At 45.3% G+C, this 12,504-nt stretch overlaps 1 protein-coding gene across 3 annotated transcripts in view; it reads right to left on the bottom strand.

Moving 5' to 3' along the window:
* hells (helicase, lymphoid specific) overlaps positions 1-11,487 on the bottom strand; it is a 12,938-nt gene extending 1,451 nt beyond the window's left edge. Inside the window, exons 1-19 of one of the 3 annotated variants that reach the window (XM_080868814.1) lie at positions 11,169-11,487; positions 10,166-10,263; positions 9,810-9,913; positions 9,428-9,550; positions 9,297-9,338; positions 9,187-9,220; positions 8,209-8,270; positions 8,090-8,131; positions 7,752-7,979; positions 5,551-5,733; positions 5,281-5,424; positions 5,007-5,203; positions 4,402-4,495; positions 3,321-3,482; positions 1,901-2,043; positions 1,586-1,730; positions 1,376-1,459; positions 229-348; positions 1-61 (exon numbers count right to left, since the gene is read on the bottom strand). The exon at positions 1-61 is cut by the window's left edge and continues 56 nt beyond it. In XM_080868814.1, coding sequence (XP_080724940.1) covers positions 1-61; positions 229-348; positions 1,376-1,459; positions 1,586-1,730; positions 1,901-2,043; positions 3,321-3,482; positions 4,402-4,495; positions 5,007-5,203; positions 5,281-5,424; positions 5,551-5,733; positions 7,752-7,979; positions 8,090-8,131; positions 8,209-8,270; positions 9,187-9,220; positions 9,297-9,338; positions 9,428-9,550; positions 9,810-9,913; positions 10,166-10,263; positions 11,169-11,176 — 2,074 coding nt within the window. In that variant the 5' untranslated portion in view covers positions 11,177-11,487. Of the gene's footprint in view, positions 62-228; positions 349-1,375; positions 1,460-1,585; positions 1,731-1,900; positions 2,044-3,320; positions 3,483-4,401; positions 4,496-5,006; positions 5,204-5,280; positions 5,425-5,550; positions 5,734-7,751; positions 7,980-8,089; positions 8,132-8,208; positions 8,271-9,186; positions 9,221-9,296; positions 9,339-9,427; positions 9,551-9,809; positions 9,914-10,165; positions 10,326-11,168 lie in introns of those variants that run through there. The other 2 variants (XM_080868812.1, XM_080868813.1) reach the window with 2 other exon arrangements.
* Between the last annotated feature and the right edge of the window lie 1,017 nt (positions 11,488-12,504).

Raw genomic sequence — 12,504 nt, 5'->3', positions numbered from 1 at the left:
CTCCTGCTCGGGTGCTCAACAGGAAGATGAACACCTCTGGATCTTTGGAAAACCTGGCCATCTTTCAGAGACCGAGAACGACAAGAATGACTCAACAATCTACTCGGAGAGGCAGTTTGGGTGCTAAACATCTCTGGAGTTGAGAGAATATTGCACCATCAAGTTAAAAACATGTTTTTTATGCAGGAGGTTGTTACCTTTGCAACATGTTCACAATCTACAACTCACGTTTTCGTCTCTCTCAGCATATGACATGCTGCCGTCCAGGCGGCTGTAGTGGAAGCCCCGCAGATAGCAGTAATCCATGAGAATATCCAGGATAGACGTCATCTGACTGAAAATTAGAACCTAAAGAAAAGGGACCAGTGTGGAGAGCAGCACAACATCTGTAAGTGTTTCTCTGAACAAAGGTCACAAACTACTTTGCTGCTATATCTCACACCAGCTCCATAAACTTCCTCTGTTCCTGCTGCTCCATACTCCACATCCTTTTTCTAATATTATCCGATGTCTCCTTTCTGCACATGTCCAAACCATCTAAAACTCGCTTCTCTAATGTCTTCTCCTAACATATTATTTGGAGAGTTGAAGATGCTAAGCTTTCCACTGGGAGTGAGCAGGATGACAGGGTGAGGCGGAGCTGTTTGGAGACAGAAGCAAGGCTGAGATGTGCAGAGAGAGGATGTCAGAGGAGGAGACGAGGAGGCTCATGGATGTGGTGGAAGAAGATAATGCTGAGGTATGACAGAGGAGAGACAGTGGCAGATGAGCTTCACCTTTCACTGTAAAGGTGAAAATGTTACGCAGTCCAATTCATTTTGTGTGATGTTTTGAGAACGTTTTTTAAATGTAGATTTTGATGCAAAACATTTTCATGTAAAGGTTGTAATTCAGTACGTTCAGTAGTTCAGATTACCACAGACGTCAGCGATCACGCTTCTTGTGCATTTTCTGAACTTTGGAAACTAACTACGCCCGTCAGCCCACATTCACTGCAACAGCTCGTTCCAGAGCTCAGGCATCCTGTAACTGAACCACTTCTGCCACAGGTCGCTCTTTGTCACCGTGGCAGAAATTGTGCTCCTGGAGCCAAAACTGTTGCGTCCCTATTTTCACACAGAGCTGGTGCCCCAGTCCTCGTCCAGAGCGTGCCAGCAGCCTTGAAAGGACTGCTCCTGTAATCTTCACTAAATACGTCCGATTCCTGCCTGTGTCCTCAGAGTTACTTTGTGTCTAAACTGCTGACTTTAGCGTTTAATAGGTTCATGAATATGTTGCACTTTTTTAAGACATTTCCTGTTTGTAGCACAACCTTCTTCCTTTCACACACTTCTGTCCCAGCTCTGCATCACATGCAGCTCTGCGTTCGTTTCACCTTATGACCTCTTCTCTTCAGCGCTGGCAGCAGCCTGTCCAGTATGAGAAACTTCCCAGAGCTCTGCACCAGCTGCTCATCGATCTGCAGGAAGATGGGGGTGAACATGTTATCCAAGCACGAGCCTTTTCTTCATCGAGCTTATTCTATTTAACTGTAAAACACTGAGTTGAACTGTTAGTGCTTCTAAATGAGCACAGGCAGCGTTACCTTGAACTCCCCTGTGGCGGGGTCGAGCGGGTACTCCACCAGGTACGGGTGGTTACAGCATCTCTTTAACAGCATGAGGATGTTCTGCAGCTTCAGGCTGACCTGAGCGTCCAGCGGGCTCTGGACATCCAGCACTGGATGGGAGCTGAAGCAGAGCGGAGGACAAAAGATGTGAGCAAACGTCTGTCAAAGGAGGATTTGTTACCTTGTGGTGGGGATAACAGGCAGATGACTCCAAATGAAACTAAATAACGCTGAACATGGTAACATTGTTTTTCCTCTCCTGTCACAGTAGCTGCTTGGAGGCGGTCTCACCTCGGCTCCAGCTCCTTGCGAACCCTCTCCAGATATTTCTCCAGGTCATATGGAGCGTCTGTATCCGTTTCCTTGTAGTCCACTACCTTCCGGCTGCGCCGCTTCGGCCTGCCGCTGGATGTCAGGGCTACAGGCGCCTCTGTCTAAGTACACCAGGAGAACCAACAACTTTCACCACTCGGTTTTCACCTTAGGATCACACTCAAACCAGAAATGATGAGTCCACCACAGTCTTGTTCTTGGGAAGGTCAAAGCTACAGCCAGTGGGCCAGTGTTTTATATTAGACATGGAGGGGTCTATGATGACACACAGGGGTCACAAGGTCACGGTTCTCACAGGGTTTCAGCTGTTAGCTATATTCTGACAAGCAGGCATGTTCGAGTGACTCATTTCCTGGTTTGTTAATGTTTTTTAAGAAAATGACACTAATCAGCAGATACTCAAGCATAATGATATGGAAACGCCACGAGCTGACCTGGACGTGTGCTGTCCAATAACGAGGGTATCACTGCATACCCCAAGCCTAAACCGCTAACACAGGGGTCACAACCTTTAACCCCCAAAGAGCCACTTGGACCCGGCTTCCACGCAAACAAAAACACTGTGAGCCGCCCCCTCATATCACCTTTGTGCTTTTGGAGCCTTGACCTGACTTTTAAAAAGCTCTATGCTGCTAAAAAAAAATAGCATAAATATGTATTTTACCTGGTTAATGTGTGTGGCGGGGCGTGGTCTGCAGCGCCGCTGCAGGGGGGGCGGACGCACCTGAGCGGCACCCACAATCACAAGTCTGTGCTCTCCCTGCTGTTGTGTCGGGCTGTGAGCTGCAAAGCTACAGTCGGCTGTGTGCACAGCAGCCGTGTGTGAAAAGCGGTCGATAAAGAGATGCTGAAAAACGCGTTCATGCAAACATCGTCGGGTCTGCCGTGATATGTTTACAACGGGACTTCTGCTCCTGAACCTCTGCGCACAGCGTCTGCAGGTCGGGGCTGTACGAAGTCACTTTATCTCTACAGGACTGTGAGCTGTCGTCTGTGAGGCGTGAGCGTGTTTGTTTGAACACAGTTCACGGTGGAGAACAGCTGCTGACATAATGTGGATCCCAAGATCCATAACTGGCCTACCTGGGGTCGAAAGTCTCGACAAATGCACGGCGTTTCGGCGGCTACGCCGGCTTCCACGAGTGTGACGCTTATTTTGAGTGATGAAAAAATAATAGAATATAAATTTTTATATTTCAATATCACAATAATCTTCCAATGTAGAACTACAAGTTAAAAAAGAACTAAACACAAATAAAATACACTTCAGCTAAACACTTCTCATTTATTTTACCCAAACCACGCGGGGCCGCACTATAAGGACCAAAGAGTTGCCGACTCCTGCTCTAATGTGCTCCCAGCTCTGGCTCTTTGTTACCTTTTCCTGGCCCAGCATCTTGGCAATGGTCTTGTTGACTACAGCAGTGTAGAAAGCCTCCTGCTTGGCTGTCAGAGGAGCGTACACAATGATCTCCTTTTTAGGAGGAACCTCCAGCGTCACATCTGACTTCAGCCTCCTCAGCAGGAATGGAGTCAGAATCTGAAACAACAGATAACCTTCAATAACACTTACTTCTGCTTACCTGCAGTGTCTATACACAGACAACTGATAGCTAATGTTTTAAAGATCATTTATAATATCTATATATAATGTAGGGCAGCAATTATTGATCTATATAAATAAAAAGAGAAGAATTTGTATTGGTGGGAAGAACTAAATATTCAAGAGAAAAAACAAAACAGGTCTTTCAAAATAAACTGTTTTAGAAATGTTGTCACAGCTCGTCCACAGCTAAATCCTGAGGTGATCTACAAATACGATGTCAACAGACTGCATCCCACCTATTGGTTAGTCACTTGAGTCATGAGAAGATCTCCTTCTGCTGTGGCTAAAGCAGAAGCAGACTGGGTCAATGACCACATGAAACCATGACAGGCCCAGCCGGTGGTGGGCCGGCCTCGGATGAGGGTATATGGTGATAAATGTCCTGGGGTCCACAACTGACGATGTGCTGTACTGCTGGTAAAAGGCAGATCATGGCCGTGCTCGACGGACTGAAGAGTCACGTCAGGTTGAAAACCCTGAATTAGCTCGAGTGCTACCCACTGAAGAGCTGTGCTAACTGTTTCAGGGATTGCAAACTCTATGGCCCAGCTAAGTAATGGATGGATGTAAGATTAAGATTATTGCATATGCCTTTGAACAACTGGATATGCTTCAGCTTCATGCTACATTTCCTTATTAAAAACTTAAACATCCAGGCAAACCTGCTGCTCGTTAGCAGACAAAACCTTAAATTTAACACTGGACTTAAAGGCACCAAATTTACCTCAAACTTATCACAGGAACCAAATGTTTCTTGGTAGCCAAGTTTAAGCTTTCTTAACTGTGGTTATGTTCTCAGTATCTCTGCAGATGACGTTTAGCAGCGTCACAGACGGCCGCGATGATGACTGACCTGGTGCAGCATACTCAGGATGTTCTGCTCACGTTCAGCGACCACCATACTGTCGACCTCACCGAGGGTGTTAATGTCGAACCACGACTCAAAGCTGTGAGGCAAACATGTCAGAGATCAAAGCCGAGCAATCAGAAGCATCGAGCACAGATATCAGCTGTGTCTGGTGTTCAGATACACTGTAACAAATCAGCTTCTATTTTGGTAACACAATAAGTCGCGAACTTCTTTTCTTGAATTTGCTTCATAAGCAGTCTTGAGGAATATTGTGGAATTTTCCTTTAGGCATCAAGTGCTTTTTAAACCATCTCCACTCCGGTCCCTGCACCGGACTCTTTTCAAACGTTACTTTCACTTTGTTACCAGTCTGCTGTTCAGCTTTCTTTAGTGGACACAACACTTTCACACTGACAGGATGATTCCCAAACAAACTTGGCATATATACAATGATGCTCACAACCTTGCCCAGTTTTTGTTAACTGGGATGTTAAACACAGTTATGCCTGTGAAGTCCTGCTTCTCCCCCACAGACACATTTCTGTGCACATCACAGTAGATGATTGGCTGTCATTGAAAGCAGCAAAACAAAGCAGAAAAAACGTCACCTTTTGAGGTCATCAAAGACCTCCGGCAGGAGGAAGTTAAGCAGGGACCAGAGCTCAGCCAAGTTGTTCTGCAGCGGTGTGCCTGTCAGCAGCAGCTTGTTGTCAGTGGGCAGCATCTTCAGCTCCCGCACCAGCCGACAGTTAAGGTTCTTGATCCTGTGGCCTTCGTCCACTATTAGGTACTTCCACTGGAAGCGCTGTTGCAGAACACAGACACAAGCCAAGTTATTATCCAAAACTCCCTCTGCCATTTAAGAAGCAGCAGGGATCGTACCTGTAACAACTTCCTGTCAATCATGGAGATCTCAAAGGAGGTGATGACTACAGGGCACATGCTGAGAGGCCCCTGAGGCCGGCAGATCTGTTTCAGCAGCTCGGTCCTCTCTGGCTGAGAGCCATGGTAAAGCAGCACAGACACCTAGCACAAACAAGACTCAGTGTCAGCTAGTGCCATTCACCGCTGACACCTTTCTAGGTTTTCATTTCTATTCGTAAGTCAGACTTTGTGTTTCAGGGTCAGACGCTGAGCAGCTTGCTGTCTGACCTCTGGTGTGAAGCGTTTGAATTCATTGATCCAGTTGGGCAGAGTGGAGAGAGGAGCCACCACCAAGAAGGGGCCTAGCACTTTCTTCTCTATCATCATGGCAATGTGACCGATGCACTGGATGGTCTTTCCCAGGCCCATCTCATCAGCCAGGATCCCGTTGATGCCGTTCTCCCACAACATCTGACAGCAGAGGAACAACACAGACTGATGAGACAGTAAACACTGAGATTTTCAGTCCGTTTTCAAAAGCACTCGCCTGGATGAGAATAGTGTAAGTAAGTAAGTAAGTAAAACTTTATTTATATAGCACCTTTCAAGATAAAAATCACAAAGTGCTTCACAGAAGCTAAAACATAAAAATAAAAATCAACTAAAAGCAAGTTTAAAAAGATGAGTTTTTAGCTGTTTTTTTAAAAGAGACCACTGAGTCCACAGATCTCAGGCTCAAAGGGAGAGAGTTCCACAATCTGGGGGCCACAGTTACAAAAGCTTTGTCGCCTTTTGTTTTCAGCCTCGTGTGTTGGACAGCAAGCAAGCCCTGGTCACATGACCTCAGGGACCTGCTGGGAATGTATGGATGCAAAAGTTCACTTATATATGTTGGTGCTTGTCCATGCAGGGCCCTGAAAGTCAAGGTCAAAACCTTAAACTGGATCCTGAATTTAACGGGGAGCCAGTGCAGCTGAATCAGCAGGGGTGTGACATGGGAAAACTTGGAGGACTTGGTCAGAAGCTTTGCAGCAGCATTCTGAACAACTTGCAGACGATCCAAAGAGGCTTTACATAAACAAGTAAACAAAGAATTACAATAATCCAGACGAGATGAAACAAATGCATGAATGACAATTTCTAATTCGGAGCGCGATACAATGGGACTCAGCTTAGCAATGTTTCTCAAATGATAAAAACAGGAGCGAACCAACGATTTTACATGGGCATCCAAAGTCAGAGCTGAGTCAATACTAACACCAAGGCTCCTGATAGACGGTTCTGCAAATGTAGCAAGTGGACCCAAGTTTTCCATAACACTAGGTACAAAAGTTTTAGGAGCACAAACAAGAACTTCAGTCTTCTCCTCATTTAGTTGAAGAAAGTTTCCAACCATCCAACATCTAATGGAGTCTATGCACTTGTGCAGCTAACTGGTGAACTTATGGTTTAGGGAAACTGTGTGACCCATCTGTTCAGACGCTTCATTTCAACCGAACACCGATGCCGTGTGACGCATGTTACTGCAGGTCAACTCTGCACAAGGTTCCTCGTGTCTCTCTTCTGACACGTGTGTAGCAGCCCTTCTTTTGTCAAAACAGATATTTTGTAAATCATTGTTTTTCTCAGAGGAGTGGCCATTAAAAATACTGGGGTCAAGGTCATTGAGATGTTTGAGTAGATACGTCTGTGACGAAACGCCGCTTCATTTTGAAGTTTTCATATTCACAAACTTGGGCCCACGTTGCTTGGCAGCCACCCGCCCAGCAGGGTGATGACGCCCATCAGCCTTTTACGACTGAGGGGTAGAACAATCCTTCCTGGTCCTGCGGCATATTGGTGGCACGGACGCGCGCAACTCGTCATCTAGCCGACTAACCGTCGTCATTGTCACGCGTCAGTACCACACTTCTAATCGTTAACACTTTGATTGATGGGCCTCAGCTGCTGTTTTGGGGCATCTGTGTGTCTGCCTCTGTCAGCTCCAGTCCCTAACTGCTATGTTATTGTGGTCTAGAGCAGCGGTCCCCAACCCCCGGGCCACAGACTGGTCCCAGTCCATGAGTCGTTCGGTACGGGGCCGCGAGAGTTGAGGCTCAGGTTGGAAATTTATGGTTTGCAAGGTTTTTATCGTTTACTCGGTTTCCCTGGGTCTTTTCCCGTGTTGTAGTTATGCGTCTTATTTTGAAAGACACGTTTACACGTTACCATAGCAACCAGAGCTGGACGTTACTCTCAATGTTGGTGCATTTCAGGAGGACGCTGCTAATAAAGTTACACAGTGAATTCACGTTTAGTTTGTGTCTCGGTCGTATCGTTTTATTTTGTTGTTTTTATCCGCCACACCTTAAAGGCCGGTCAGTGACATTAAACCGTCCGTGGAGCGAGAAAGGTTGGGCACCGCTGATCTAGGCGTCATTTGTTGTGCCGAGGATCACATACAAAAGACAATCTGCTCGCACAATGCCATTTGGTGCATCTCCTCTTACCCTCAGCCACTCGATGCCTTCGATCTGGTACCACCTCATGACGCCTCCAGTGAAGAGCTGTGGTTGCTGAACAGGAACTGGCTGCCCGTTCACCTTCCTATGAGGATGCAGGAGGTGCTTAGCGTTGTCGCGCACCGTCTCTGACAGCCGGTTCTTTATATCTTGGTTGGAATCGCTCATCTTCTCAATATCCTCAGCTTCTAGTTTCTTCTGGGCAGGTGCCGCTTCCTGGAATCAGATATGACATGCATGTGTGTGGCACAGTTGTACGCTGGATTCATCATGTGCAAACACTTCTTTTGCTTTTCAACCACGGCGGGGAAAAACAGTGTCCCTACCACTTCTTCCACTTTCGCTTTCTTTGCCTGCGACATAATTTCCTGAAAGAGAAACATGAGAGAAGATGAAGATAAACAGATAAAAGTTAAAGCTGCACACAAACTAAAGTGAGACTTACTTCTTTTGACATCACATCTGCTATTTTATAGTCTTCATCTCTTCTCCTTTTCTTCTTCTCTGCTTTGACAGAAATACAGTCACGTCATTAGGACCGTAGATACTCACCAACCACTTCATTAGGTACACATGTTCAACTGCTTGTAAACCACACATCTCATCTGCCAGTCGCACAGCAGCACCTCAGTGCACTTAGACAATGTGGTGACGTATGTGACTTTGAATGTGGAACGGCTAAATAATGCAGATCTCCTGGGATTTTACCTCACAACCATCTCAAGGGTTAAAAAGACAGGTAAGAAAAAAAACACCTGCTACCTTAAAGCTAAAGACCAGACCAGCATGTCAAACCTTGAAGCAGCAGCAAAGAACACACTTCTTGCCCACCAAAAACAGGAAACTCAGACTACAATTTGCATGGGCTCACCAAACACCAACACAAGACTGGAAAAGCATTGCTTGGTCTGCTAAGTCTCAATATCTGCTGCCACATTTGAATGGCAGGGTTGGCATAGAGATACATGAAGGCCCCATCCTCACTTCTATTAACGGTTTAGGTTGGTTGTGGTGACGTAGCAGAGGCGGGGCCATCTTCTTGACACATCCCTCTGTCCCCACTCATTTAAAATGCCCAGCCTGAGTATTGTGGATGACCACATCCACGCCTTTATGTACACAGTGTACCCACAGTGTGATTAAACTGAGATGCCACATGACAGAAGTTCACTGCACTCAGATCGTCACCAATCTTTGGGTTGAGGGGGACCGAGAGAGCTGCCTCGTGGATACGCAGCCATCAAAGCTGCAAACTGTGTGATGGCCAGTATGTATGTTTCCTGTGCCTCGTATGACAGAAAGCAACACGGGTCCCAGTACTAGCAAGGTGTACCTAATAAAGTGTCCACAGAGTGTAAATGCTACTAAACAACTGACATTTGACCTCCATACTGCAAGTTGAAATATTAGCATACTGGCCCACCTTTGACAGCTTCTGGACCACTGGCATTTTGCATCTAGAAGGAAACAAACTGCCGTGAGTACGGCTGAAAACATGACTGTAACTGTGAATGATGACAGTAAATCTATCACCTTCTTGGCCTTCTTCTCAAGTTTCTCCTTCCCGAGTCTCTCCTGAGATAATCATTAGCAGAGCAGAAGTGACGTGTTAGCCTTGAGTGGACAGGTGCAAACAGCCTGTACGTCCACATTTTACACCATACCTCATTCTGTTGTTGCTCCATCTTTGTCAGCAGGAACTTAGAATAGATGTTGCTCTTCTGAAGCAAATGCTGGAGCCTCTTGAACCGCATGTCATGCGAGTCCCTCTCCCAAGACTCCCTGGCCTTATGGGAAAAGTTGAAAGCAATTACATTAACATGAGTGGGCTCGAAAGCATCCAGAACATCAGTGATGTAGAAACATTTCAATTGTGGCTCATCATCACATGAACCGGTGAGCTACAGACACACATCTATACGCCTTTTACTCCCTAAAATCTGTACCAGCCACACAAAAAACCAACTAAAACTAATGATGAGTTTAATAATGAGAAGCTTTTAATGTCAAAATACAACTCCCACCTTGAGAAATTAAACAGCATACCTTCTTCATCATCTCCTCCTCTTTCCTCTCGCCTTGCTCCATTAGCTTCTTCTCTTCTTCCTCCATTTCCTTAGTAATCACCACTTCAGCTGTCATACTCTCATCTTAAAAACAACCACAACATTGACACCACCTGAACACGACTATGCGCACAGCATCTTTTCAGTAACACAAGTTACTATAAGGTAATTAGCATTTACTAGTTAATGAGCATGTGACACGGAGCCCTGTTCCTAATGAACTGGCCTCATCTCATCAGTGTCATCTGAGATTTAAGCAGCAGGACAGTAAAACACATCCTTCATTAAACCAGCGTCTATCTCAGCTTCCTTTGCAACATCAAAAGCGGACCTCACCTGCAGTAGCACCAGTTTCAATGGCTGTGCCCAGCGGCTCCTCAGACTCGTCAGGTTTGGGGCAGTGAGGGGAGACACTTCGAGTTTCTTCTTTTAGGCTATCAGCAGAACAATGAAATCTACTCAGTAAAACTTTTCCTGCCATCTTTACAGAGGTGAGTAAACGCCATTTAGACCTTTCCTAGGCCCTGTAACCCAGGTGAAATGATACATTTGATTTGAAGGGATGAAGTACAACATGAGCATTTCAATACTCTGCATATAACATACTAAGCTCACAAAAGTGAATGTAGATACTTACCATACAGGGTGCAGTTTCAGACAGTTTCAATCTGAAACTTCATAATCAGTGAACATCTGTGACTCAGAATACTGCAAATCATTGTTAGTCCTTCTGGTTAATTAATGGTGATAAAGAAAGGAACAGAAAAAGGATGCATTTATTGTCTGGGTGGGAGTTGGGCACACGGTGACCTTGGTAAACGGGCATTGAAGCTTTACAGGGAAAAAAGGATACCTTATCGGAAATTGTAATTATTATGTTAGGAATGGGGAGACTCAGGGCTGCAGTATTATAGCGGCTACCCTGCCGCCTTTGCGTTCACCTGTACAGGTGTTTGAGCCAAGTTATTACAGTGCACTTGTGCTCCACGCGTCACACGTGTCGCGCACCCCTCCAGTTTTGTTACCGGCGCGTTGCGCCGCAGCTGGATTTAAGTCACGAGTGTACAATCGTGTCGGTTTTAATGATACTCCAGCACAGGAGCTCGGAAACATACACTTATACAGAAGCACATGTTGGCGCAGGTGAAAACTTTAGTGTTTGTGAGAAAAAAAACACTGGACAAAGTCTTCCGGTCTTGTATTCTCCTGAAAAACGCTGAGTGGCGACACCTAGCGACGGATATCGTTCAGGGCAATACTGCAGCGGCTTCCTGCACCGTAAATACAAGTTTCTGTGAAACATGGTTGCTGCGGTGAGCGAAGCGATCATTACACTTACCAGCTCATTGTTGTTGGCAGCGAAGCAGACAGTCCAACTAATGCGGGTTGTTCCAGCTGTCTATGAAGCTTTTCAAAGCGTTTCGTTTCTGCTCAAAACAGCGGAGCCTCGTCAATTATACAAGCAAGTTATCCAAACAGTCATACAACTCACTCTACCCAGCAGACTGCTTGTATTTATGATAGCTGTGCAATGTCGGAGTAGTATGTCCGAAAATGTTCCTTTCTCTAAAACGTGAAAAAACATTCAACGAAAAGAGTTTTACGTTAGTACTCTGCAGCCCGAATGACGCGTTGTTGTTAAGCAGAGAGAAATGTGAAACGTGCTTCCGACAACAGCCCTTCAAACAAAAAGTGCGTCCGTGAAAAAGCTAAGTTGAGGTTACGATTGTATTTTATTTTGAAGGCAAATTCATGTAGTTTCCGCCATTTGTCTCTACAGTCCTGAAGCTAAGATTTTTATAATGGGCGGGGCTTTCCAATTTCGCGCCATTTCGGAGGAAACCACTTGTGAAACGGGGTGGTGTGTGATTTAGGGTAAAAGACAATAACATTTGGGTTGAAATTAATTGAAACGTAGCAACAAAAAGTAGAATTAATTAATTAAGTAATTAACAAATAATTAACAGGTTGTCTGTTTGATACATTATAGAATATCGTATGTATAGACAAAACTATTTTAAGAGGATGGTGACCCCTCTGAGTGGAAAGATGTGTTATAACGGATGTGATTTTTTCCCGCGAATGTAAGGCATTATAGTTCAGTGAGCAAATGACAAAAAAAAAAAAAACTAAACGTGGAACTAAACGGTCGCTTGTTTGCTGGCAACAGCTGTTTTTTATTAATACTTTTAATCCCTCAGACTCAGGATTAAATAGAAGCCTTCAGCAGTAATGTTGGGAAACATTTTCTGCAGAATAACTATTTACAGTGTTGGGGAGTAACGGAATACATGTACCGCCGTTACGCATTTAAAATACAAAATATGAGTAACTGTATTCCGTTACAGTTACCGTTTAAAAAGGTGGTATTCAGAATACAGTTACTTTGTTGAAATAAATGGATTACACTGCGGTACTTTCCTGTTTCATATTGTGGCGGGTCAGGACTGTTTGGGTTTGTTTGACAGCTACGTTCTGTTGTTCCAGGCGGCAGGGTTACGGTTGCCATGGTTACAGGGCGACGCTCTCTCTCTCTCTCTGTGACTGTGTGCTTCCTGGGTGAGAGAGCGCCTTTTCGTTGTTGTTGTTGTTGTGCTAAGCTAACAGGCAGAATGCTACAAGCATAGCTCTAAAGAATGTAGCATCATGGGCAGTGTAGTCCGTGCTGCAGGGAG

The sequence above is a fragment of the Rhamphochromis sp. 'chilingali' genome, assembly GCF_963969265.1.
Source record: "Rhamphochromis sp. 'chilingali' genome assembly, chromosome: 20".
Classification (NCBI taxonomy): Eukaryota; Metazoa; Chordata; class Actinopteri; order Cichliformes; family Cichlidae; genus Rhamphochromis; species Rhamphochromis sp. 'chilingali'.
This window is presented reverse-complemented; position numbering and strand designations above follow the sequence as displayed.